The sequence below is a fragment of the Dendrobates tinctorius genome, unplaced genomic scaffold, assembly GCF_039654945.1.
Source record: "Dendrobates tinctorius isolate UK_male_01 unplaced genomic scaffold, ASM3965494v1 ptg000071l, whole genome shotgun sequence".
NCBI classification, from domain to species: Eukaryota; Metazoa; Chordata; class Amphibia; order Anura; family Dendrobatidae; genus Dendrobates; species Dendrobates tinctorius.
Genome location: NW_027361739.1, coordinates 2,887,753 through 2,913,349, shown reverse-complemented (window position 1 = coordinate 2,913,349; position 25,597 = coordinate 2,887,753). Strand labels below are relative to the sequence as shown.

At 42.8% G+C, this 25,597-nt stretch overlaps 1 protein-coding gene across 5 annotated transcripts in view; it reads right to left on the bottom strand.

Moving 5' to 3' along the window:
* Positions 1–25,597, bottom strand: part of MARCHF10 (membrane associated ring-CH-type finger 10) — a 225,118-nt gene that overhangs the window by 80,438 nt on the left and 119,083 nt on the right. For 4 of the 5 annotated variants that reach the window (XM_073582331.1, XM_073582327.1, XM_073582328.1 and 1 more), the window contains exons 2-3: positions 20,511–20,616; positions 16,370–16,522 (exon numbers count right to left, since the gene is read on the bottom strand). In XM_073582331.1, coding sequence (XP_073438432.1) covers positions 16,370–16,522; positions 20,511–20,597 — 240 coding nt within the window. In that variant the 5' untranslated portion in view covers positions 20,598–20,616. Of the gene's footprint in view, positions 1–12,264; positions 12,532–16,369; positions 16,523–20,510; positions 20,617–25,597 lie in introns of those variants that run through there. The other variant, XM_073582329.1, reaches the window with a different exon arrangement.

The window sequence follows — 25,597 nt, the reverse complement described above, 5'->3', positions numbered from 1 at the left end:
AGCGCATGGCAACACTATCTCCTACCCAGCAGATGCATGTAATGCATTCGTGCCACGGTGCTCTACAGCAGGTTACCTCCCAACCTCCACCTCCCACCACTGTAGTTCCTCCACCTGCACCCCCTCCAGCCACTTTCCATCCTCCCCCTCCTATTACATCTGCACCCCCTCCAGCCACTTTCCATCCTCCCCCTCCTATTACATCTGCACCCCCTCCAGCCACTTTCCATCCTCCCCCTCCTATTACATACCAGCAACCTCACCAGTACCAGCAACCTTCCCAGTACCAGCAACCTCCCCAGTACCAGACATCTCCCCACTTCCAGCAACCTGCCCCGTACCAAACTCCTTCCCCGTACCAAACTCCTTCCCCATACAACTTTCCATCAACATCATCTGCTCCTACAGTCCCTGCCCAACCCTCCACTCCACCGCCCACCACCTCTTCTGCCTCCCACATGTCCACCCATTCTGTAGCTTTTTCCACACCATCACCTCTAACTGTTCCTTCCCCACCACGATCCCAGTCCTCTCCACACTCCCATTGTCGAAGTGTCCCGCAGCCCCTCCAGCAGTATTTCCACCCCACACTACACAGATTTATGATGTGTTTTGTAATAAAAATGCCCTGTTGGTTTCAAACCTTTATTAAAAAAGTTTTTTTAACTTTAAAAACAGTTTACAAAAAAAAAATATTTTAAATAAAAGTTAAATTATTGTTTAAACTGGTTGTCTGTCATTTCTTTCTGCGGCGAAATATGTTTAAAAAAAAGGTTAAATACAGGGTATTTAAAAGGTAAAAAGGTATTCAAAACCAGGTATATAACTGTGGGTAAATTTTAGCTTTTTGCCACAGTTGTGTTCCTGGTTGTGTTTGAAGCAAAGTATTTCACCTAAAAAGTTGTGTTTATTGTTGGTGATTTCCTACCAATGTACACAACTTTTGTTAAAAGGTGAAATACTTTGCATGAAACACAACCAGGTACACACCTGTGGCCTAAAGCTAAAAATAGTAAGACCATGACAAGATAGCCAACTTTGGTTGGCAAAGGTATATACTGTTGGTCCAGAAGGTACACAAGTTTTAGGGCACAAATCTTTCACACTCTGTCATCCTGCCAGTGTACTCTGCCTTGAGGTGACATAAAGTATAGTGCAAAATTGTCCCTCATTACTGAAACCGTCACAGAACTTCTAGTGGTAATATTTCCAATGACAACATCCATCTTCGCCAGTAACTTGCTCTTCTCTCCAACCTGCACTTTCTCCTCTACAACCTGTCAAAGAAGGGCTGTAGGAACATGCTATATCTAGTTTTCCAGTAGCCAATCCCGTTCGGAAGGCCACAAGGGTCAATTTTAAAAACCAGATCCGGCGTAATCCGTCGAAAAACGGATGAACCGGATGAGACGGATCCGGTTTTGTCTGTCAAGAACAAGACGGATCCGGCAGAAAACCGGATCCGGCACATCAGGTTTTACTAAACATTTGCCGGATCCGGCATTCCGGCACGACGCCGGATCGCGCCTGATGACGAAAACCTGATGTGTGAAAGTAGCCTTTGACTTTTCAGTGCTTGCAAGTTTCTTTTAAAATAACATCTATTTTAGTCTAGTGCATTTCTTATCACAAACAATTTGCTCCAAATGTGTTACATTCACAGATTTACTTTATTTTCTTAACTTTACAAGTCTATTATAAGCTTTGCTTTCTGCTAAGCCATTACTAGAAATTTTAAAGGAGCAATTATTAACTACAAAGATGTGAAGCATGTTAAAAGAAAATGTACCAAGCCTGTTCACACCGCCGTTAGAGGCTCTGCACCATGTAGAGCTATTCTTCCCATCAAAATGATGGAAATTTCATGAAACCTAAGTGTACCTCATTATAATTTAAAAGGGATCAGCTGGGTTCCAATGGGCACCAGTGGCATTCAATGGACGATGGCTATGTCATAGCGTTGTGACTTCCATTATGAGCTAAACTCAGAAAGCTTCATACACACGGCAAGGCTTAGGTGCATGGAGTCACGATCTTTCTTACATGTGATTTATGACACACTGCCTTGTATGCAAACAATGCATTATAACAGCTGGATTTTTTTGTGTAGGTGTTAGCACCAAAATGTCCAAGACCCCCGAAGAAGCTGACGCGAAACGCGCGTTGGGGTCTGTCACTTCCCAGCACCAGGTAATATGAGTTGTGTTCTGGAGCTCTGTCACCTTATGGGACCTCTCCATACACGTTAATAGAGACTGGGGTAGGCAGGTTCAACTATGTATATGGAACCTGCAATGTCTGTCTTTACTTTGGCAATGACTCCACTAGACTGAAAATGTTTGCATAAGTATTTTTAACTCCTTACCTCCATCCCTGGATAGATAGGACCTTTACGTGCAGGTGTCCCATATTTCTAGCAGGCCACTACTTTCCGTGTTATTATCATTAACCCTTGTTGTGATGATTACACTGTATCCCTGGTGCTGTGTTTACTTAGATACTTCTCCCTGTTTTATTGGTGTTTTAATGAGTGTCTATTTGTATCAATAAAGTATATGTTTTATTTATACATTTTTTCACGCTTATTTGCATCCTTTTTCTGATCGGTTTATATAACAAAATGTACAGTAGTAACCTTCTCTTTGTTGTGGTTTTTTTTTGTTCATATTTTTTTCAGAGCTTTTTTTTTTCAGTTTCAAAATGTGGGGATTCTGCACTTAAAACCACAACCGCTCAGAGCCAGCTGTCAGTCATAGTGTGAGGTGTGGTTACAGCCATAGCTCACTATCTCCTCAGAAGTGACTGAAGCCACGCTGGCCGCTTCTATATGATTGAAAGATGGAGGCTGCCAGGTGGAATAAAGTTGATTAACTTCGAGCAGTCAGAATTTCAGATCGGCGGCCGCTGCACAGCTTTAGAACACTATTAATCTGCATATTAAGCCCATGTCTGCAGGGTAAGCCTCATTCAGATGACCATTTTTCACATATGAGTATTATCTGTGTTTTTCACAGATAGCCGTACCTTTAATAGTGAGTCATTCACATGTCCGTGATTTTCTGCAGACAGAGTGGTCCAAGCAAAATCATGGAGATATGTTCGATTTTGATTTGACTGTCGGATCACAACTGGCAATGCAAGTCTATGGGTCTGTGAAAGTTCGGAAAGCACTCGGATAACATACATCAGAGTGCAGTCCGATTTTCATGGACTATTGCATATGAAAAGAATAGAGATCATTTTTTCCTTTTCACATACAAGAGAAACCGATGACACTCCAAACTCGGATGAAACTCCGACCAAACATCACTGATAAAACGCGGTCAGTTTTTCTATTAAATGAAAAAAACTGACATGTTAGGCTTCTTTCAGACTTGCGTTACCAGGCGCAGTGCTCAGCCGCCGCTAAGCTCCGCCCTCGGACGCGCCCCCTCCGGTCAGCTCCTCCTATGGTCGCATGACGCTGCATGCGATCAGCGTACCCTATATTTAGTGTTGGGTACGCTGGCCGTGCGCTGGTATGTTTTTGCCGGCGCATGCGCCCTTTTTGCGCCGACGTGCGCCAAACACACCTTGTTGCATTTTTGTGCGCTTGGAGCAGAGCAAAAAGGGAGCATGCGCTGGCAAGAACATACCAGTGCACGGCCAGCATACCCAACGCTAAATATAGGGTATGTTAATCGCATGCAGTGTCATGCGACCACAGGAGGAGCTGACCGGAGGGGGCGTGGCCGGGGGCGGAGCTTAGCGGCGGCCGAGTGCTGTGCCTGGTAACGCAAGTCTGAAAGTAGCCTAAATAAGGCAAAATAGCGTTTATTCATATGAAGGACTCCCTGTAAATCCATAAGGGATTTATCTCGTGAACAAGTATATTGAGTACATGCTCAAATACTGGGCTGCTCAGCTTAAAGAAACAAACATGAAATTTGTAGAGAGTAGAGAACTTAGAAAGCGGCACTCACCGCTGACATTCCATAAGAAAAACGGAAGAAGAGTATGCCACACATGGTAATATGGGTAAACCTGCTGAGTATTTAGCAGAAATTCGTTGAAAAGTCGTTGGTTGTTTCATTTTCGCACCAAATCATTTGCATATATCAGTAAGAATCCGCTATGATTGGCTGTCTGCAGAATGCTGCTGAATGACGACATCCGGGCTACTGGAGCTAAGAAACTTCCTATCGTGCACAGTGCATGATCAGGAAGTCTCTCAGGTCAGTGTGCAGTAAGTGCAGTGCAGACAGCTTCTATAAAATTCAGATGCTTCTTCATCTGCATGCTATAAAAGCAATCAGCCTGCAAAAAAATGATTGTCCCATAGTGGGACAAAGTGTAAAAGTTAGAATAAAGTAAAAAAAAAATGTTAAATAATTGTAAAAATATGAAAATAATAATACAAAAAAATCAATATTTATTCTATTACTAAATGAATATTTGAATGGAAAACAAAATCTAAACAATAAAAGTACATATATTTTGTATTGCACCGTCCATAATGACCCGACCTATAAAACTGTCCCTCTAGTTAACCCTTTTAGTGAACACCATAAAAAAAGGCAAAAAACAATGCTTTATCATCATACCACCGCACAAGACGTGGAATAACACAAGATCAAAAAGACGGATATAAATAAACATGGTACCGCAAAAAACGAGTCACCAAACAGCGTCATCAGTGGAAGAATAAAAAAGTTATAGCTGTCAGAATAAAGTGATGCAAAAATAATTATTTTTTCTATAAAATAGTTTTTATTATATAAAAGCACCAAAACATAAAAAAGATAAAGAATAAAACTGCCTTAAAAATTTTACCACACACGGAACAATATAAACGCCCCCCCAAAAAATAAAAAAAAGAAATTCATGAATTGCTGGTTTTTGCTCATTCTGACTCTAAAAAATCGGAATAGAAAGTGATCAAAAAATGTCATGTGCCTGAAAATTATACAAATAAAAACGTCAGCTTGTCCCGCAAAAAACAAGACCTCACACGACTCTGTGGGACAAAATATGGAAAACATAGCTCTCAAAATGTGGCGATGCAAAAACTATTCTTTGCAATAAAAAGCGTCTTTTAGTAGGTGCCAAACATAAAAACCCACTAAAAGGCCTCTTTCACACGTCCTGATATTTCTGGTACCGGAGAAGTCACTGTCCATGTGTGTAATACTTGCGGCACACGTGTGGCATGTCCACACGGACAGATGCCAGGGAATACGCTGCAGTAAGCGCAGTTCCCCAGAAGCTGGGTGCTGAACACGGCTCTCATCATTCTCTCCTGCTCTGCCGGTTATCGGCGCGAGCAGGGGAAAATGATGAGTTACACTTAACCCGTTAACGACCGCCGATACGCCTTTTAACGGCGGCAGTTAAAGGTACTTAAACCACAGCCCTTCTTTTTAAAGGTGCTGAGGTTTAAGGTTATATGTTGTGAATTCACTTTCTGGCCTACCTCTGGTTACTGCTGAAGGTGGTGGAGCTGGTCAGGTTGACGGAGGGGTTGCGAGTTCTCTTTCTGGGCTCCCTCTGGTGGTTACTGGAGGTAATGGAGCTGATCTGATTAACAGAGGCTTTCCACCTGATAATGAGGATGACGATTGGAGATCTGAGGTTTCTGACTGGATTTAAGACAACCGACTCCCTCTATCCCTGCTGGTGATTTTTTCCTGCCTCCTGAGGTCTTAGATTCCAGCTCAGTCCCTGCATGCTCAGCTGAGTGTTCTTTGCTATTCTGTTCACATTTGATCTGGTTTTGTCTATTTCAGTTTTGTGTGGGTCAGCCAGCTCCGGCTGGGGCTGTCCTGAATCACCATCCATATGTTACTGCTTGTGCCAGTTTGTTTTTGTCTCTTATTAGATTGGCCTCTTTTTGCTCTGCTTTCAGAATATACCAGAGTGCTGATATAGTGGGCGAAGTCGTGCGACTTCATTATTTTTGCATCAGACGTGTTGGACCTTTTTGCAGGGTTTATTGCGTGATTGCAGACAGTGTCTTTCCTTTCCTGTCCTGTCTAGTCAGTGTGGGCCCCATCGTTTGCTCAGTCTATTTTGCTACCTGTGTTTGTGTTTTCATCTTGTCTCACTGACAATATATATTTGGGGGCTATCTGTTTCTTTGGGGGTATATTCCAGGGCAGTTTAGATTTCACCTTTCTTGCTTTAGGTTTAGTTAGCTCTCCGGCTGTGCCGAGGTGTCTAGGATCATCGTAGGCACGCTCCACGGCTACTGCTAGTTGTGTGGATAGGATTAGGGGGTCTGCAATCCGCTTAGTTACCAACCTCTCTGGTTTTCTGTGGCTTAGCTTGAGCTTGCTCTCCTCCTCGGTGACCCAATCATAACAATTATAGTGCCCCCAAGCGTTGGAATTTCTCCGGCAGCCGAGACCCCAGAGAACATGATTTTGATCGGTTTTTACCAACCTCGGTGTTGCAATCGCCGTTATGAAAAGTATAACGGTGACCGCAAAAAAAAATTATTTATTACTATTTTTCCATTAGGGTTAGAGTTGGGCTAAAATTAGGGTTAGGGTTGGGGCTAGAATTGGGTTGGGGGTTAGGGTTTGGATTACGGTTATGGTTGGGATTAGGGTTATGGTTGGGACTAGAGTTAGGTTTGGGATTAGGGTTGAGGGTGTGTTAGCATTAGGTTTGTGGTTAGGGTTATGGTTAGGGTTGGGATTAGGGTTAGGGGTGTGTTGGGGTTAGGGTTGGAGTTAGAATTGGGGGGTTTCCACTGTTTAGGCACATCAGAGGCTCTCCAAACGCGACATGGCTTCCGATCTCAATTCCAGCCAATTTGCGTTGAAAAAGTAAAACGGCGCTCCTTCCCTTCCAAGCTCTGCCATGCACCCAAACAGTGGTTTACCCCCACATATGGGGTATCAGCATACTCAGGACAAATTGCACAACAATTTTTGGGGTCCAATTTCTCCTGTTACCCTTGGGAAAATAAAAAATTGGGGGCAAAAAGATCATTTTTCTGAAAAAAATCTGATTTTTTATTTTTATGGCTCTACGTTATAAACTTCTGTGAAGCACTTGGGGGTTCAAAGTGCTCATCACACATCTAGATAAGTTCCTTAGGGGGTCTACTTTCCAAGATGGTGTCACTTTTGGGGGTTTCCATTATTTAGGCACATCAGGGGCTCTCCAAATGCAACATGGCATCCAATCTTAATTCCAGCCAATTTTGCATTGAAAAGTTAAACGGCGCTCCTTCACTTCCGAGCTCTGCTATGCATCCAAACAGTGGTTTACCTGCATATATGGGCTATCAGCATACTCAGGACAAATTGTACCACAACTTTTGGGGTCCAATTTCTCCTTTTACCCTTGGTAAAATAAAAGAAATTGGATCTGAAGTAAATTTTTTGTGAAAAAAATGTAAATGTTAATTTTTTTTAAACATTCCAGAAATTCCTGTGAAGCACCTGAAGGGTTAATAAACTTCTTGAATGTGGTTTTGAGTACCTTGATGGGTGCAGTTTTTGGAATAGTGTCACTTTTGGGTATTTTCTGTCATATAGACCACTCAAAGTAATTTCAAATGTGATGTGGTCCTTAAATCTAAATGGTGTTGTAAAAATGAGAAATCGCTGGTTAACTTTTAACCCTTATAACTTCCTAACAAAAAAAATATTTTTGTTCCAAAATTGGGCTGATGTAAAGTAGACATGTGAGAAATGTTACTTATTAAGTATTTTGTGTGACATATCTGTGTGATTTAAGGGCATGAAAATTCAAAGTTGGAAAACTGCTAAATTTTCTAAATTTTCGCCAAATTTCCGTTTATTTCACAAATAAACGTAAGTTATATCAAAGAAATGTTACCACTATCATGAAGTACAATATGTCTCGAGAAAACAGTGTCAGAACCACCAGGATCCATGGAAGCGTTCCAGAGTTATTACCTCATTAAGGGACAGTGGTCAGAATTGTAAAAATTGGCCCGGTCATTAACATGCAAACCACCCTTGGGGGTAAAGGGGTTAATGGTTGGCGACATGCTCTTTTCCTGAAATTCTGTGTCCTTTTTATCTCCAGCATGTGCACAGTAGGTTTTTTCCCCATAGAATAACATGGTACTGTAAATCACTAGCCAGTCTGCAGCGGATCCGCAACGGCAAAACCGCTGCAGATCCGCAGCAAATCCGCAACGTGTGTAGATAGAGAAATAAATGGATATCCTCACCAAATAGAAATGACGATATACTTGGTCCAAAGGTGAAGCAGATTTTCACAAAAAAGCTGTCGATCGTCTAATTTGTGTCTTTGCTTTTCATCCGATGACCAAATATATTGTTTTCTTATGGAATGGCTGTGTCCAAATATATTGTTTTCTTATGGAATGGCTGTGTTGTGTGCCTCTTATGGAATGGTTGTGTTGTGTGTCCAAATATATTGTTTTCTTATGGAATGGCTGTGTTGTGTGCCTTGTTCTCACTTGTGATGAAATTGAACAAGTGCAATCCGATAAAAAAATTGGATTTGCACTCGCACTGTTACTCTATAGTGCAGCTCACATCTGGGATTATTTTCTCATGCCGATACGGCATGAGAAAACAATCGCAGCAGGCTGTGATTGCACCCTAGAATCGGATCTCACTAACCCATATAAGTCTATAGGTGCGGGAGAAACTTGCACTGCACTTCGATATCACCCGAGTGCAGTGCGATTCTCACCAACGTCGACAGCAGAGGAGATGGAAAAATTAATTTCTCCATGTCCTCCGCAGTGGTGCAGCGATCCTGCCGTGCGAGAAGATCGGAGCACAGAGCACTGACACTTGGCTCCCGCCCGCAACAGATTAGGAACTGAGGGTTATTAGCATATCGCATCCCATGCTCTGTGAGTCACTAGTGGGACCCAGCCAAACCCTGTATATTTTCCTTATACATTAGCATAGTAGAGCCACATCCTTAGACTTCTAAGGATATAGTATTACAGGTGCTGGACTATATACCATGTGTGGCCTGGCCTATATACTATGTTTGGCCTGGGTTATATACTATGTGGTGCTGGGCTATATACCATGTGTGGCCTGGGCTATATACCATGTGTGGCCGGGCTATATACCATGTGTGGCCTGGGCTATATACGTACCATGTGGTGCTGTGCTGCATACCATGTGGTGCTGTGCTACATACCATGTGGTGCTGTGCTGTATATCATGTGGTGCTGGGCTATATACCATGTGGTGCTTGGCTATATACCATGGTGCTGTGCTGTAAACCATGTGGTGCTGGGCTATATACCACATGTGGCTGTGCTGTATACCATGTGTGGCTGTGCTATACACCATGTGGAGCTGGGCTATATACCATGTGTGGCTGTGCTATATACCATGTGGTGCTGAGCTATATACCATGTGTGGCTGTGCTATAAACCATGTGGTGCTAGGCTATATACCATGTGGTGATGGGCTACATACTATGCGGCTGTGTTATATACCATGGGGGGTACATTTTACATTATATTCTATGGGGGAGGCTGTGTTATATAATATGGGGGGCTACATTATATTCTATGGGGAGGTGGGCTGTATTATATTCTATCTAGGGCTACATTATATTCTATGGGGGCTGTATTATATTTATTATATTATATTCTATGGGGGGTGATTGCATCGTACTCTGAGGGGGCTACATTATATTCTGTGGGGGCTGCATTATACTATATGAGGGGGGCTACATTGTATTCTATGGAGGGGCTACATTATACTATATAAGGGGCTGCAATATTCTATGAGGGGGGCTGCATTATATTGTATGGGGGTTACATTATACTATGTGGGGTGGCTGCATTATACTATAAGGGGTGGCTGCACTATACTATAAGAGGGGGGCTGCATTATATTCTGTGGGAGGGTTACATTATATTGTATGGTGGGGCTGCATTATACTATATGTGGGCTGCATTATACTGTATCGAGGACTATGGGAAATACATTATACTATGTGAAGAACTATGGGGTGCATTATACTATGGGAAGTGAATTGTACTACATGGATGACTGGCGGTGTATTATACTATATGGAGGACTGAGTGTATTTTAAAATATGGAGCGCTATGAGGAGTGTATTATACTATATGGAAGACTATGAGAAGTGTATTATACTATATGGAGGACTATGGGGCACATTATATACATATATTATATGGAGGACTATAGGGAGTGTATTATACTATATGGAGGACTATGGGGCACATTATATTATATGGAGGACTATGGGGTGTAAACTGTAGATGTGCTGCTGATAACATGATACTGTATGGTGATCTGTTAGTGATCCATTAGTGATCATTCTGTCCCCATCATTCTTTCCCAGACGCTGCAAAGAGGCCGGGAAACAAGTGTTGAACGATTTCAATATTATCGATCACACTCATTTAGCGACCTGAACTCAGTGCATGTAAATACAATTGAAATGCTTCTGTGTGATGTGCAATATGTCAGCATTTGGGACCCTATTTTAAACTTTGCCTAGGGCCCCACTTTGCCTAAAACCGGCCCTGAGTTAAGGGCCTGTCACACTAAGCGATATCGCTAACAATATCGCTGTAACGTCACTGGTTTTTGTGACGTAGCAGCGCTATTGCTAGCGATATCGCTATGTCTGATACTTACCTCCGACCGGCTCCCCGGTGGTTATCGCTGATCGCGCAAGAACGTCCTGGGCCGTTTCTCGTCGTCAGCTTCCTGCTGGGCTTCCTGTGGCGCCGACGAGCGACGCGTGCGGGAGGACGTCAGGATCGCCGCGTCTGACAGGTAAGTAGCGACCCCCGACCCCTACTATGTCGCTGGTGAGATCTGCCTGTGTGGCAGCTCACTAGCGACCACTTATCGATGCATCAGCGATCCTGACCGTGTCATATCGCTGGTCGGGATCGCTGGTGCATCGCTAAGTGTGACAGCACCTTTAGGGTAGTTATTTTCAGATTAGACAAGGTTCTTTGTTTTCTTATCCCATAAAATTGAACTCGCTGGGTTAAGAGATGAATACTTAGAATATTGCTAATGTAAACTACAACCATTTATAACCATAATAATTACAATGATGAAAAATAACCTAATAAATTGCTTCTATTCTCTAAAAAGCAATTAATTCTTCACTGGTGACAATCACAATTGAGATTGCAATCATTAGCCGTTAATATAGCAAATCCTGTGGCCAGGAATAGCTGGTGTATGGTCATTTTAGATTTTAGTAGAAAGAATAAATGGATTTTCCTATTAATAAGTAATTATCACAGACACACAGGAAGGCACACTTGGCGGTTTCCCATAAAAATATGCACTACCATGGCCACCGATTTAATATTTAACACTTTTGCGGTCAGTAAAACTTTAAACCCCATCCTCTGCCCTTAAAATTTGCATGTATAGCCTGGTCTTGAATATTGATTCAATGATACAGGTGATAGGAAAATCTTTGAGCAGATAACAGGTCTTTCTTTTTCTAGACATGGTCTTTTATGATGTGAGATGTAGTGATTCAGCACTGTGGTGAATCAGCATATTCGGGAAATGATACAATCCTTTGGAATATAAAAAAGACAACAAAATAAAAATGTGTTATTGACTTCTATTCAGGAAATGTGCCCTTCACTACTTTTCTTTATAAAGATTTCCTCCTCATTTCCATTAGCGATATATATTTTTTTCCTCTTTTGTGTTACTGTCTGGTTATCGCTAATTACTACACTGGGCACAGCAGTTGTCATCCCACTGCATTTACGTACATGCATTAAAAGCAAAACCAAGCTTATGCGTCCATGTTGCAGAAGGTATAAAGCTGTAGTTTAAAAGGAATGTGTCATCAGAAGATGACCTATTGTTTTAAATCATTTTTTTAAACTAAAATCCCATATCCCTATTTCTATAAAAAAAAAATCATTAGAAATTGGAAAACTGGCAACTAGGTTGTATAATAGACACATGTCCTGTTCTTTGCAGATGACTTTTTCAGAAGTCTCATTATCAACACAGACAAAATTATAATAAAAGTTAGCACCACTCTATAGGAAATAAAAAAAAAAGCAATGAAAACAGCTCAACAATCAAATCTCTGATTAAGATCGCAGGAATACGATAGAAAAGCGTCACTTTTCCTCCTTTAAAGGGAAGGTGCCGTGTTTTTTCATAATTTAATGTAAAAAAGAAAATAGTATAAAAAGATATTGTCCCCTAAGCTTGACTCAGTGGTGTGTATGGATTGTTTTTTGTACGGTATTAATGCAGCCACTGGGGGCTGCCATCTTACCTTGCTGGCTGCTGAACGACACTTTCCATGCTTATTTACGGCAGTCCCTGGGCATGAGACATAACAACAGTCGGCTCCCGACCTTATCTCTTTCATTGCAGCAGCATCAGGAGTGAACTGGCCATGCCTCTGTGGGCAGTTCAATTCACAGCTGTAGGTGTGGCCAGGCACCATTTTATTAGAGCCCTGTGCTTTTCTTTTAGCTTCATTTACACGCCATTGAAAGCCCTGGATGCTGTACTGTTCCAGCATAACGACTTGGATGTTCACTCTGCACATACCAGCTGCAGGAGAGGAACCAGGACGAGCTGCTGGAGACCGAGCTGCTCTTTCCAAAACACCCGACCGGGCTGCAGCCCCTGCTCTTGCAAAACATAGGAGGAGCTGCTCCCTGCTGTTTCAAAACACTTGGCCATCTGCTGGACATCTAATCCTAACCTGTGTGATACTGATTGCTGAGCTGTGTATCTAATCCTCTCCTGTGTGATGTGTGCTGATCCGTGTATCTAATCCTATCCTGTGTGATACTGACAGCTGAGCCGTGTATCTAATCCTCCTGTGTGATACTGACTGCTGAGCCGTGTATCTAATCCTATCCTGTGTGATACTGACTGCTGAGCCATGTGTCTAATCCTATCCTGTGTGATACTGACTGCTGAGCCATGTGTCTAATCCTCTCCTGTGTGATACTGTCTGCTGATCCATGTATCTAATCCTATCCTGTGTGATGCTGACTGCTGAGCTGTGTATCTAATCCTCTCTTGTGTGATACTGACAGCTGAGCCATGTATCTAATCCTCTCCTGTGTGATACTGACTGCTGAGCTGTGTATCTAATCCTATCCTGTGTGATACTGACTGCTGAGCCGTGCATCTAATCCTATCCTGTGTGATACTGACTGCTGAGCCATGTGTCTAATCCTCTCCTGTGTGATACTGACTGCTGAGCCATGTGTCTAATCCTCTCCTGTGTGATACTGTCTGCTGATCCGTGTATCTAATCCTATCCTGTGTGATGCTGACTGCTGAGCTGTGTATCTAATCCTCTCTTGTGTGATACTGTCTGCTGAGCCGTGTATCTAATCCTATCCTGTGTGATACAGTCTGCTGAGCCATGTATCTAATCCTATCCTGTGTGATTCAGTCTGCTGATCCGTGTATCTAATCCTATCCTGTGTGATAGTCTGCTGATCTGTGTATCTAATCCTATTCTGTGTGATACTGACAGCTGAGCCATGTATCTAATCCTCTCCTGTGTGATACTGACTGCTGAGCTGTGTATCTAATCCTATCCTGTGTGATACTGACTGCTGAGCTGTGTATCTAATCCTATCCTGTGTGATACTGACAGCTGAGCCGTGTATCTAATCCTATCCTGTGTGATACAGTCTGCTGATCCGTGTATCTAATCCTACCCTGTGTGATACTGACTGCTGATCCGTGTATCTAATCCTATCCCGTGTGATACTGACTGCTGAGCCGTGTATCTAATCCTATCCAGTGTGATACTGCTCTCCTGAAATAGTCTGTGCTGCTGTCACCCTGCTGGATTTATGTGTGAACTACATGGTGGTATTGTGTATGAACTATATGGCGGTATTATGTGTGAAGTATATGGTGGTATTATGTGAAAACACTATGGCAGTATTATCTGCTAAAAGGGGACCCATTCTAGGGTGGTTCTGACTGAGCACCTGCACACGGGTCAGGGGTAATAGTTAGGTGCAGTCAAGGGAGGGCTGGTGAGGCAGCTAAAGAGGGGTCTCATTTTTATTGCTACTGAATGGCTCCATTTCCCCCATCCTGCTTCCCAGCGTCACCCCAGACTGTGCCTATCGCCTCGCTTTAACACATCGCCAGGACAGGATCTGAGGAGGGGAATGTGGTCTTTGCATGCAAAGTCTGGATCAGAACAGGCCATCAATCAGCAGAAATGTTTCCTGGATTTCTGTGGTGCTGTCACCCTGCTCCTCCCCATATATCTCCCTCTGTGCCCCCCATAGACCAGCACACTGCTCTCCTGAAATACTCTGTGCTGCTGTCACCCTGCTCCCAGAATCCTTGCAGCCTGCCATGCTCAGTGACCAAAGACCCCATTCCTCTCCTCAGATCCTGTCCTGGCGATGTGTGAAAGCGAGGCGACAGGAGCCTGATGTATGGTGGAAGGAGCAGGGTGACAGCAGCACAGAGTATTTTAGGAGTGCAGTGTGCTGGTCTATGGGGGGCACCCTGTTCGGTGCCAGGGATTGTACATAGAGTGCTGTGTTTTATACACATGGATGGACTGTCTGCTCCACAGAAATCCAGGACACATTTCTGCTGATTGATGGCCTATTCTGATCCAGACTTCGCATGCAAAGACAGTCAGTAACTTTGCAGGCCCCATCAAAATGGCTGCTCACTGTGTTCCTAGATGTCATCCTCTCTTTTAACTTAGCAAACACCCAGAAGGGGAGGAGAGGAGTGACATCACACCCATGTCAGCAGATTCTGCCCATAATTACTGCAGGGCAGTAATGTGAGCTAGTTGTACACTAGGTTTTTGTGCCAAATTTCAGTAGCTGCTCCCCCTAGTGTTAACAAGTGGAAATGCCAAACTTTTTAAAATTATTTTTCATATTTTGCAAAATTAAAAACAAATGATAATATTTTTTAAGAAAATGTAAACATTAATTCTTTACATTTTTTCAATTGCTGAAAAAAAAGTTTTTGGATGGCACCTTCCCTTTAAGGAGTTTCTTTATGAGTGCTATGGAATTTTAATCATGATACAATAAAGTTTTGAATTTTATCCCAAAGAGTTGGAACAAAGCTCTCTTTTTGTTGTAGAATCACTTTGTACAGTTGATAACACAGGTTCCACCATTTACAATATGTACAAAATGATGTCACAGCTCACCTCCTCCCCATCCCTTCCTTTGCCCAATCAGATCATGCTTACTACATATGATTAGAGATCATTTTAATATAAAGTAACTACAGTACATTGCTTTAATAAACAATCTGCTGCCCGACTGATTGATCTTTCTCCTCGCTACTCCTCCGCTTTCCCCTCTGCAAATCTCTTCACTGGCTCCCAATCCCTCAGCGTATCCAATTCAAATTACTAATACTGACCTACAAGGCCATCTATAACCTGTCTCCTCCATATATCTCTGAACTGATCTCCCGATATCTTCCCTCACGTAATCTCCGATCCTCCCAAAACCTCCTTCTCTCCTCCACACTTATTCGCTCCTCACCCAACCGCCTCCAAGATTTCTCCCAAATATCCCCCACCCTCTGGAATTCTTTGCCCCAACAAGTCCGGCTATCAACCACATTCAGATCCTTCAGACGGAACCTGAAAACCCTTCTCTTTAAGAAAGCCTACAGCCTGCAATGACACCGCTCTCTCCTTTTCTCTCACCACTACCGAAGCTACCGCCTCAACCAACACCGGAACTGCTGCAACCCACTAAACTACTGTCTCCTTCCCCACCATCCTGTAGCATGTAAGCCCGAAAGGGCAGGGTACTCTCCCCTCTGTATCAGTCTGTCATTGTTAGTTTGTTTACTGTAAATGATATCTGTAATTTGTATGTAACCCCCCTTCTCATGTACAGCACCATGGAATCAATGGCACTATATAAATAAATATTAATAATCTACAGGGCCATTGTATGGATACACCTAAATAAAATGGGAATGGTTGGTGGCACATTAGTATATGGGAGGGGGAAAACTTTTCAAGATGGGTGGTGACCATGGTGGCCGTTTTGAAGTCGGCCATTTTGGATCCAACTTTATTTTTTTCAATGGGTAGAGGGTCATGTGACACATCAAACTTATTGAGAATTTCACAAAAAACAATGGTGTGCTTGGTTTTAATGAATCTGTATTCTTTCATGAGTTATTTACAAGTTTCTCTTTGTTTACAGCCATTGACATGTCACAGAGGTTAACACGTGAGGAGCGGATAGAAATTGTGTTGATGTTTGGTGAACACAGCACCTGGGTCATTGCAGCAGATTTCAATGCAAGACACTCTACGCAAGAAAACTGTCACCATTCCCATTTTATTTAGGTGTATCCATATAAATGGCCCACCCTGTATATACCGTTACCTCTGATTTTGTGTTCATCCCCTGCTGCCATGGTTTACTGTAACTTCGCGTGGAGTAAAAGTTGAAAAGATTTGGGGCACGTTGGGACAAAGCTTGCTTCGCTCTCATTCGCTCAGTAAGCTCTCTCACCTGTTCCTGGTGGCGTAGATGGGCCTGGAATGTAACATTGCAACAAGTTTAGGAGTAAAAACATTTAATTCATCTCTGGATGTTAAAGAGGAACAGGGCTCATAAAAAGATCTCAGCTTGTTCTTTACTAATCTGTGGGATCAACAGAATCAGAACAACTGTACACGTTTCATTTGCTGCACCAAAGTTTACAAGTTCTCTAATATTTAATTTAGCTAAACATTTTTCAATTCTCCAGGGTCGCGAAAATCTTTTAACTTTTTGATACTTATCTAAGTCTAAATGAAAAAGTAAACTTTAAAGGGAGATGGACAGCATGAAATAAGTATTCTAACCAAGCACAAGAACTCGGTGCACCCTTGGTGTGGCCAAACAGTTCAGTGCACCTTCCTACCTACCTGTTTCCCATCTATCTCCGGCCTCCTCTTTCTTGATTGACTGTGGCTTTACAGGAGCCAGAGATGGGTGTAGATAGGTGGAAAATAAGTAGGTAGGATGGTACAGTGAACTATTTGGCCATTCCTAAGGTTCACCGACTGCTTGTACTTGGTTTGAACAGCCATTCTATGACTGACAGACTCCATTTAAAAACATACTTATGAAATTGGTGTTGCTGCTTGGGAATAGAGGCATTTTGGACAAAAAGGGAAACTATCTATGGACATTAGATTTCACGGACATTAGATTTCACCATATATGACCATTTTTGGTTGGACTTGACAGTGTCATGTTTCCACCCCTCAGTGTGTCTGGGATGCAGCTATTGACAGCTCAGCCATCCAATCTGGTACAGGGGCATGCTAAAGCTGTCAGTACTTTGATTGACAGCTCAGTTGTCCAGTGAGGTGCAGGGGTGTGCTGAGCTGTCAATCAACTCATTGACAGCTAGGCCGTCCAGTCTGTGACTGGGATGCGCTGGCTGTCTCTAAGTGTTCATTGTCCCAGGTGATTGCCAGGTTAATGAACTTGGCTGTTACTCCCTGACCTCTGCCAGACATACTGTAGATTCAGTTACTGTGTGGTTTGGCTCTCTGTGCCTTGTGTTCTGTTTGTAGATCTTTCGTTACCTGACCTTGGACCTCATTCTGACCATCCACCTGTTTAACCCCTTCTCCTCTGATCCACTATCTTCCTGGTAGTCTGACCTCAGAACGTTACCTGACTACGCCTTTGTCTCTCCCTTCTGTTTATGACGTACTTTCCAGGCTTTTGACACTGGACCCCTAGACTATCCAGTCTCACGGCTAGTGCATGAGAAGTGACTCTGTATCACAGTTAGGGCACTAAAATATGCCAAGCACCATGATGGACCCAATTCTGCTTCTATAGTAATTATGATGTGTATTTGGCTTGGCGAAAAATGCTCAGTATTGGTGAAATTGGGGTGTTTACTTCCAAGCAAAAATAAAATTGCAACTGACAATCTCTTTTTACTTATGCTAGTGAACAGCTTAAAAGGAATCGGTTACGTTGGATAATGCTATTAACTTGCAGATATGGGATTAGTCTGCAAGCTAACATGGGACCACCTCTGCATTGATGCACAGCACAGTGCTGTCAGTGGTGACTGTAGCCGTACCTCTATGGCTGAAAGTTGGCAACTCCCAGGAGGAATAAAAGTCTAACTTCTCCCATTAGCTCGACTTTCAGTACTGCGCTTGGGCCCCTTTCTAACGCTATTAGGCCGGTTTCACATTAGCGCATTTTCAGCGCGCGCACGGCCGGGGGTAGCTCCGCCCCCGAGCCGGCTCTCTGCCCGGCGTGCCCGCCCCTTGCTTGTAGCGCCGCCTACTAGCGGACAGCGGCGCCTGCGATCGGCGCACCCTATCTTTAGCATAGGGTGCGCAGATCGTGCGCAGGCCGTGCGCTAGTTGCGCTTTGACCTGTGCTGCGCACTTTTGACGGTGCGCCGTGCGCGCCAAAATCCGAAAAGTTTGATTTTGGCGCGCACGGCGCACCGTCAAAAGTGCGCAGCACAGGTCAAAGCGCAACTAGCGCACGGCCTGCGCACGATCTGCGCACCCTATGCTAAAGATAGGGTGCGCCGATCGCAGGCGCCGCTGTCCGCTAGTAGGCGGCGCTACAAGCAAGGGGCGGGCACGCCGGGCAGAGAGCCGGCTCGGGGGCGGAGCTACCCCCGGCCGTGCGCGCGCTGAAAAAGCGCTAATGTGAAACCGGCCTTAACCTGCAGGTTAAGCCTACATGCAGATGCTGGTTAATAGCGTTATTTAACATGAGAGGTTGCCTTTAAACGAGACCATACATACCTCAGTAACAACTAGAATCTGTGATCTATGATAATAATTAATTGGAAATTAAGATTTCCATTATCATTTAGAACAGTGTCCCAATTCATCAAAGCTTTTACGCCATAATTATGGCATTAAAAGCTTTGGAAAAGTGGCAAAATGTTGGCACAACACCAAGCTAAAATTTAGCGGTTAATAGCGTTCTCATGCCATTTTCATCCTGCTCTGACAAAGTAAGCAGAGGTAGGGCAATATGGGCGTGTAGTAACCCCCCTCGTCAAATTCATGATAATCGGCTGGTGTAAGATTTGTAGTGATGCGCATACGGAGGCACATGCTACTTGTCAGATGCTTCTGATTCATTAAGAGGAGTGCGCCTTTTAGTTAATCAGGAACATCTAGCTCCAGCACACCACCTCATCAAGACTGATGTGAGCAAAGCCAGTGTTGAAGAATTGGGGACATTGTGTTGGAAGAAAAGACGACCTTTAGTGGAAGCACCTTCACAAAGATTTATGTTCACACTTTATTTTACTTTTTCTTACTATTGGTTCAAGTGAACTATTCAAGTGTACCGCAAGGGCAGCCTATACCGGGAACCTGGCACACACAGTATGCCATACAGTACACGTACACTGGTCTGCAACCCAGTCCCCTCTAATAGCTCTGTTGTCGAATAGGCAGAATAGAGAATGATGAACCATATCAACTCAGTCACAAAGTGGCGGAGCATGAAAAGTTACAGAGTGGGCTACTGAGGTGCATATAGATTAAAAGTCACCAAAGCTCCACTGGCTCCAAACCTTCTCTGACATTAAAGGTGCCCTGGGAGCTCTATGACATGGGGATTCATGGCTGAGCAATTTTATGCAAGTCCTACATTACCAAGCACAATGGCAAATGTCAGATAAAGTGGTGTTAAGCACAATGACACTGGACTCTGGAGCAGTGAAATCATGTCATGTGGAGTCGCATATCTTGTTTCTCTATCTAACAGCCTGATGGACAAGTGTGGGTTTGGCAAATGTCAAGGGAATTTTACCTGCCTGCATGCCAGCTATAAGTTTGGTGGGGGGAGAAATAAAACTTTGGGGTTGATTTTCAAGGGTTACCCTTGGCCTCTTAGATGTACAAAATGGTTCTCGGGATACACTAGGAGAATATTATTTCTGTTAAGACTGGCACAGCAGCAAAACGTGTGACTTGTATTAATTAAGTACATCTCAAAATGTCTGTTCTGGAAGCGGCAGATACTAATTTGATTGTTTTATATATTCAGAAACAAATCTATCACATATGATCTGATAAGCAGTAACTTAATGGGACAATGAAATATGCATAACTTATAACAGGACACAGACAATTAACATCTTCTGCCTTTCTTGTCTGTACCAAGGTAGCAGACAGCTTGTGCTAATACAGATCTTTGCCAAGCAAGCATAGCCTTATTTATAGCTGACTCACAGTTAATGAAGTCCATTATACAGGAAAGTGCAATTGCTAGACTTAGATGGTTATTTGACATTGGAGTATACTTCCTAATTTGAATTATGTAGAACTGCACTGGCCTTTGCTGTTTTTATGGATCAGTTGGAAAGAATCCATAAATCACTACATCTTGCTTTGGTCCCACATACCCTATTGAGACACAGAATCCATGACAAAAACAATTGTGGCATTTTCCATTGCATACACTACAGTACTACCAAAGGTATTTCCTAGAAGACACCTCACTGGCTGTTTATGGCACAGTGGATATTTACCTTATATTCTGAATCCATTTTTTGCTGCAAATCTTTCATGTGATGCCTATTAACAATTGATCTACGTCTGTCCCAGGTCTTATCCATCGATGATTTTATCTCTAACCTGGAAGTGAAAAAAACCAGTGTCAATATTTTCTGTACACATTTTAATTATTTGCGAGAATTTTTCAAAGGTTTCTGTAATAGAGGTGAAGCACATAGATACACAGTATGTGATTCAACTTATTCTTGGGATCTGAGTGGGAACATTTCTCATTGTGGAGAGGAGACTTATAAGCCAAGCAACGCTCCTCTGGAAATCTAAGTATACAAATATCCTCTTCAGAGAGTTAGATGACTAGAAGTGTAGAGCTACTTATTGGATGTAGCAATCATAAAAGTCAATATCAACCCTTTCACAAGCCATGACTTAGAATAAAATGCTAAGCCAAACACTCCATTTGCAAACACGTGTTTCAAAGTATTTGCCCCATATCAGTGCAAATCAGGAGGTCTGAATTAGCTAACTGAGAGGCCTCTGACATGCGGTCTTAGGAGAAATGTTCCCCTTAGACCCTATGTCAGAGGCCACTACTCTAGCCAAATCAGACCTTCTGCTTTGCACTGATGAGGAGAAAACACCCTGAAACATGTATCTGCAAATAAAGTCTCTGGTTTGGCTTCTTATCCTAAGTCATGTAGCAAGACTTGTTTGTTAATGGATATTGACTTTTAGGACTGCTACCCCCAATCGAGTCCTATTCCTCTCAATTGCTCTAATTATGCTTCAAAAACTCTCCTTCCACCTGAATAAAAAGATCAATGCTCAAGAATTGTGGGGTTTTTTTGCCAGTTGGCTTAAAGCCACATAAAAAAACAAAGCACTACATATAAGGGCATCCTGGGACACACCTTATAATCATTGAATTCATTTTCAGTCAGTCCCAGTGCCACAGTTGTATAATCGAGCCCCTCGTCGTGCAGTCTGTCTTTACTAACATTTTTGAAAGAATGGCTCGCACATAGCCATCCTTAACACGTCCCTATAAAACACATACGCCGGGGTCACACTAGCGATTAAATCGGACGAATGCAATGCGATAAAAAAATCGCATTGCATTCGTCCCAATGTTATTCTATGGTGCTGCTCCCATCATGCGTTTTTTTATCGGATCCGTTCCTCGGACCGAGACAATCGTAGCATGCTGCGATTGTCACCGATTTTCGGATCGGATTCGACAATGCAAGTCTATGGATGCGATTAAAAATCGCATTGAAAACGCACCACACGTGTGACTTGCGATTAAATCGCAAGACTTCTCCAGGTCAACAGGAAAGAGACTTGTATTGGCCTTTGTCAACCGCGCTGCATGAAGGAAAAAGACATGTGCATAGCACCATAAGTTATAATGGGTAAGAGTGGTATCCGTGCAAAAAACATTTACATTTAATGAAAACACAGACATGTGAAGGATACCTTAGGCTAAGTTCACATAAGGCATTTTTGCTGCACTTTTTATGCTAATTTTCAGCTGCGTTTTGCAGTACTAGCAAAACCTGTGAGATTTAAAAAATCTCGTGCACACACACTGTTTTTTTGTCATCAGTATTTTGTGCTTTGCATGGTTTTTTGGACATAGAGCATGTCAGTTCTTTCAGCATTTTTTTCAGCGTTTTTCACCCATTGACTTGAATGGGTGGTGAAAAAATGCTAAAAAAAAAGCATCAAAAATGCTTCACGTTTTACTGCATTTTTTGTGCCAAAACCTGATTGTATGGAATAGGACTTTTTTTTCAACACTAAACTTTATCAGCATGCACAAGAAACAAATTTAGCATGCCAAACCTGCCACAAAGAAAACGCTCAAAAAATGCATAAAAAATGCCGTAAAAAGCTCAAGAAAAATCATGGAAAACTTGTTTTTTTCTCTACAGCTTCTTTACTGCCAAGAGAACAGGTTTTGCGGCAGAAAAAAAAACTGAAAAAAAACCTGAAAAAAAACACCTAGTGTGAACTTACCCTTAGGACCTTGTTCACCCAATACATTATTTTGCAGCAATTGTCCTAAAATAACATTGAAGCGTTTTAGTAAAATGGCTGAAAAAAGCGCATCACAAATGTATCGTGTGAATATAGTTTAAAGAGGTCACTGAATTTGCGCGTGGTCCTGTAACAGAATGCCACCATTGTAATCAGTTCAAGAAATTTGCTCCCTTCTAAAAATTTGACTGTGCGTGATATTGGAAAGTGGAGGCATTTATCAATCACAGTACATCATCATGTAGTGGAGACCACATAACGTTACATACCAGGGTCACCGAGTGTGAGATGCATACTGCATAAAAGTCGCCAACACTCTGCTAACTAAAAAATTGCCAAACCTCCACTGGTACTAACTTCACCACAAAAATTGTGCATCAAAAGCTTCACGTTATGGGTTTCCATGACTATGCAGCTGCCACACAGTGCCAAGAGTCAGATTGGGTGGTGTAAAGCTGCCACCAATGGCCTCTGGAGCTGTGGAAACGTGAGGTGTGGAGTGATGGATTACACATCTCTATCAGGCATCTGATAGACGAGTTTGCATTTGGTGAATGCCAGGACAACATTACCTGCCTGACTTTCTGTTAGCTGTACAGCTTGGTGGAGAAGGGATAATGTTATGAAGTTGTTTTTCAGGTGTTGGACTTGGTTCCTTAGTTTTAGGGATTATCTTAATGCTTCAGCATACCAAGACATTTTGGACAATTGTAGCTTCCAACTTTGTGAAAACAGAGTGAATAAATAAAGAGCTTTGCTTTGTACATTGGGCACAGCTATGCTTAAACATTAAAGTCCATAAAGGCATGGCTGGGGGAGTTTGCTGTGGAATAGAGTGACAAAATCCTGACCTCAACCCCATCGAAAACCTTTGGCATAAACTACAGTGGAGATTATGAACTCGGCCATCTAGTGCTACATCAATATCTGACCTCACAAAGCTCTTCTGAAAGAATGGGCAACAATTCCCAAAGGGACTTCCAAAATCTTGTAGAAAGTCGTTATAGTGACAAACAGGGGAACAACTCCATATTAATACCTATGGATTTAGAATGGGAGATCATAAGATTGTGTAAGCGTAATGTCTATGCATCCCAATACTTTTGTCCAAATAGTGTATGTCGAAGTTGTATGCAATTGTATATTGTGATGCAGTAAACTCTGTTACAGCTTAGGGGGTACTGTGTATGCGCTTCAGGATGTGCTTGGAGGTATAATTATGATGGTGACTTAGGGACCGGCATTATTGTAAATGGCCGGTAAGTTCGCAAAGGTTCTCTGCGCTGTAAGCCAAAAATGATATGATTATGCTGGGACTTATAGTTCCACAAGTATTTGTTGTGTATTACTTATAAGGGTGACTTATAGGGTTAGTCAGAGAGTTTGGCGGGAATTGACTAACCACACATGTACCACCCATCCATGGGGGTGGTTGCAATTATATAATGTGACTGAGGTCTCGTCACATGGTCAGAGTCTGTGTACCTGAATGGTTCAGGGTGCAAGGTCCTGAAAGGTCTGTGTTGGAAGAACCTGGGAGTAGGATCGGATTCCTGGAGCATGTGGTGAGACCTTGGACCTGGTGGCCTGGGTGTTGGACAAGTGTCCTGAATAGCACCTGGACAGGCCACATGTGTGTGCAGAGCCTGGGACGGCCCCACACTGAGAAATATGCTGTCCTGTTGAGGACCTTGGACTGATGAGGAGTCAGCCTGTGGAGTAGGAGCTCCTGAGAGGTAACGCCGGGTATGGGGAAAGAACTTTGTGCATTGACATTGGTCTGTTACTGAACTATGCGGTTACCCGGTGACTGGAGAGAGTCCGGCGTGACTAGTGCATGCTTTGTAAAGCCACACGTGATGAAATAATGGACTGTGTGTAAGCCGGTGATGTGCAACCTAGCTTACGTTGCGGTTTATGGTGCTTAAATAAACCGTATGGACTGTTTTGTGTGAAAAACCATGCCTGACTACGTTAATGCACTGCCAAGCGAGTGTTCCCCAACACACACAGTAGGAGCTATGCCATAATACCTATATAGTTTCATACAGAAGCAGAAAATCATGGTTCACCTATGCAACGCAAAATAAATGTGGTCTGATTGAGAGATCAACATGAGGCAAAGATCCATAATATCATTAAGAGACAACGTGTTGACCCATCACAGACTTTTGTCAAGGTCTATGTACAGCATCACATGTATGTATTGCTGCCTCCATTAGTGCATTGGTTTCCTATTTCTATTATGACACATTCTCCAGTACAAACTTATTGCCCTCACCCACAAAGCACTCCATGGCTCAGCAGCACCCTACATCTCCTCCCTTGTTTCAGTCTACCACCCTACCCGTGCCCTCCTTTCTGCTGATGACCTGAGGTTAGCATCCTCGATAATCAGAACCTCCCACTCCTGTCTCCAAGACTATACACGTGCTGCGCCAATTCTTTGGAATGCACTTCCCAGGTCAATACGAGTAGTCCCCAATCCCTACAATTTTAAGCGTGCCCTGAAAACTCATTTATTCAGACTGGCCTACCGCCTCAACACATTAACCTAACTATCCCTGTGTGGCACAGTCAAAAGTTTTACCATAACCAGGTTCCCAGTATCATGTTACCAAATGCTTTATGCATCTATTAGCCCTCTGTGTCTGTACTGTTACACACTTAACATTATGGCTGGTCCAAACAATCAGGGCAATTGTTACCACCCACCTTTCGTGTCTCCCCTTTTTTCCCTCATAGATTATAAGCTTGCGAGCAGGGCCCTCATTCCTCTTGGTATCTGTTATGATCTATGTGATTATTGTTATGCTGTAATGTCTATCGTCTGTACAAGTCCCCTCTGAAATGTAAAGTGCTGCGGAATATGTCGGCGCTATAGAAATAAAAGGTATTATTATTATTATTCTCCAGTATCCTAACATTGAGCACCAACCTGGATACAGTGGCATAAATAAATTTGGGCATCCCTGATCTAAACTACTGTTATTGTGAACAGTTAAGCAAGTTGAAGATGAAATGATCTCTATAAGGCCTAAAGGTATAGATTACACTTTTCCTT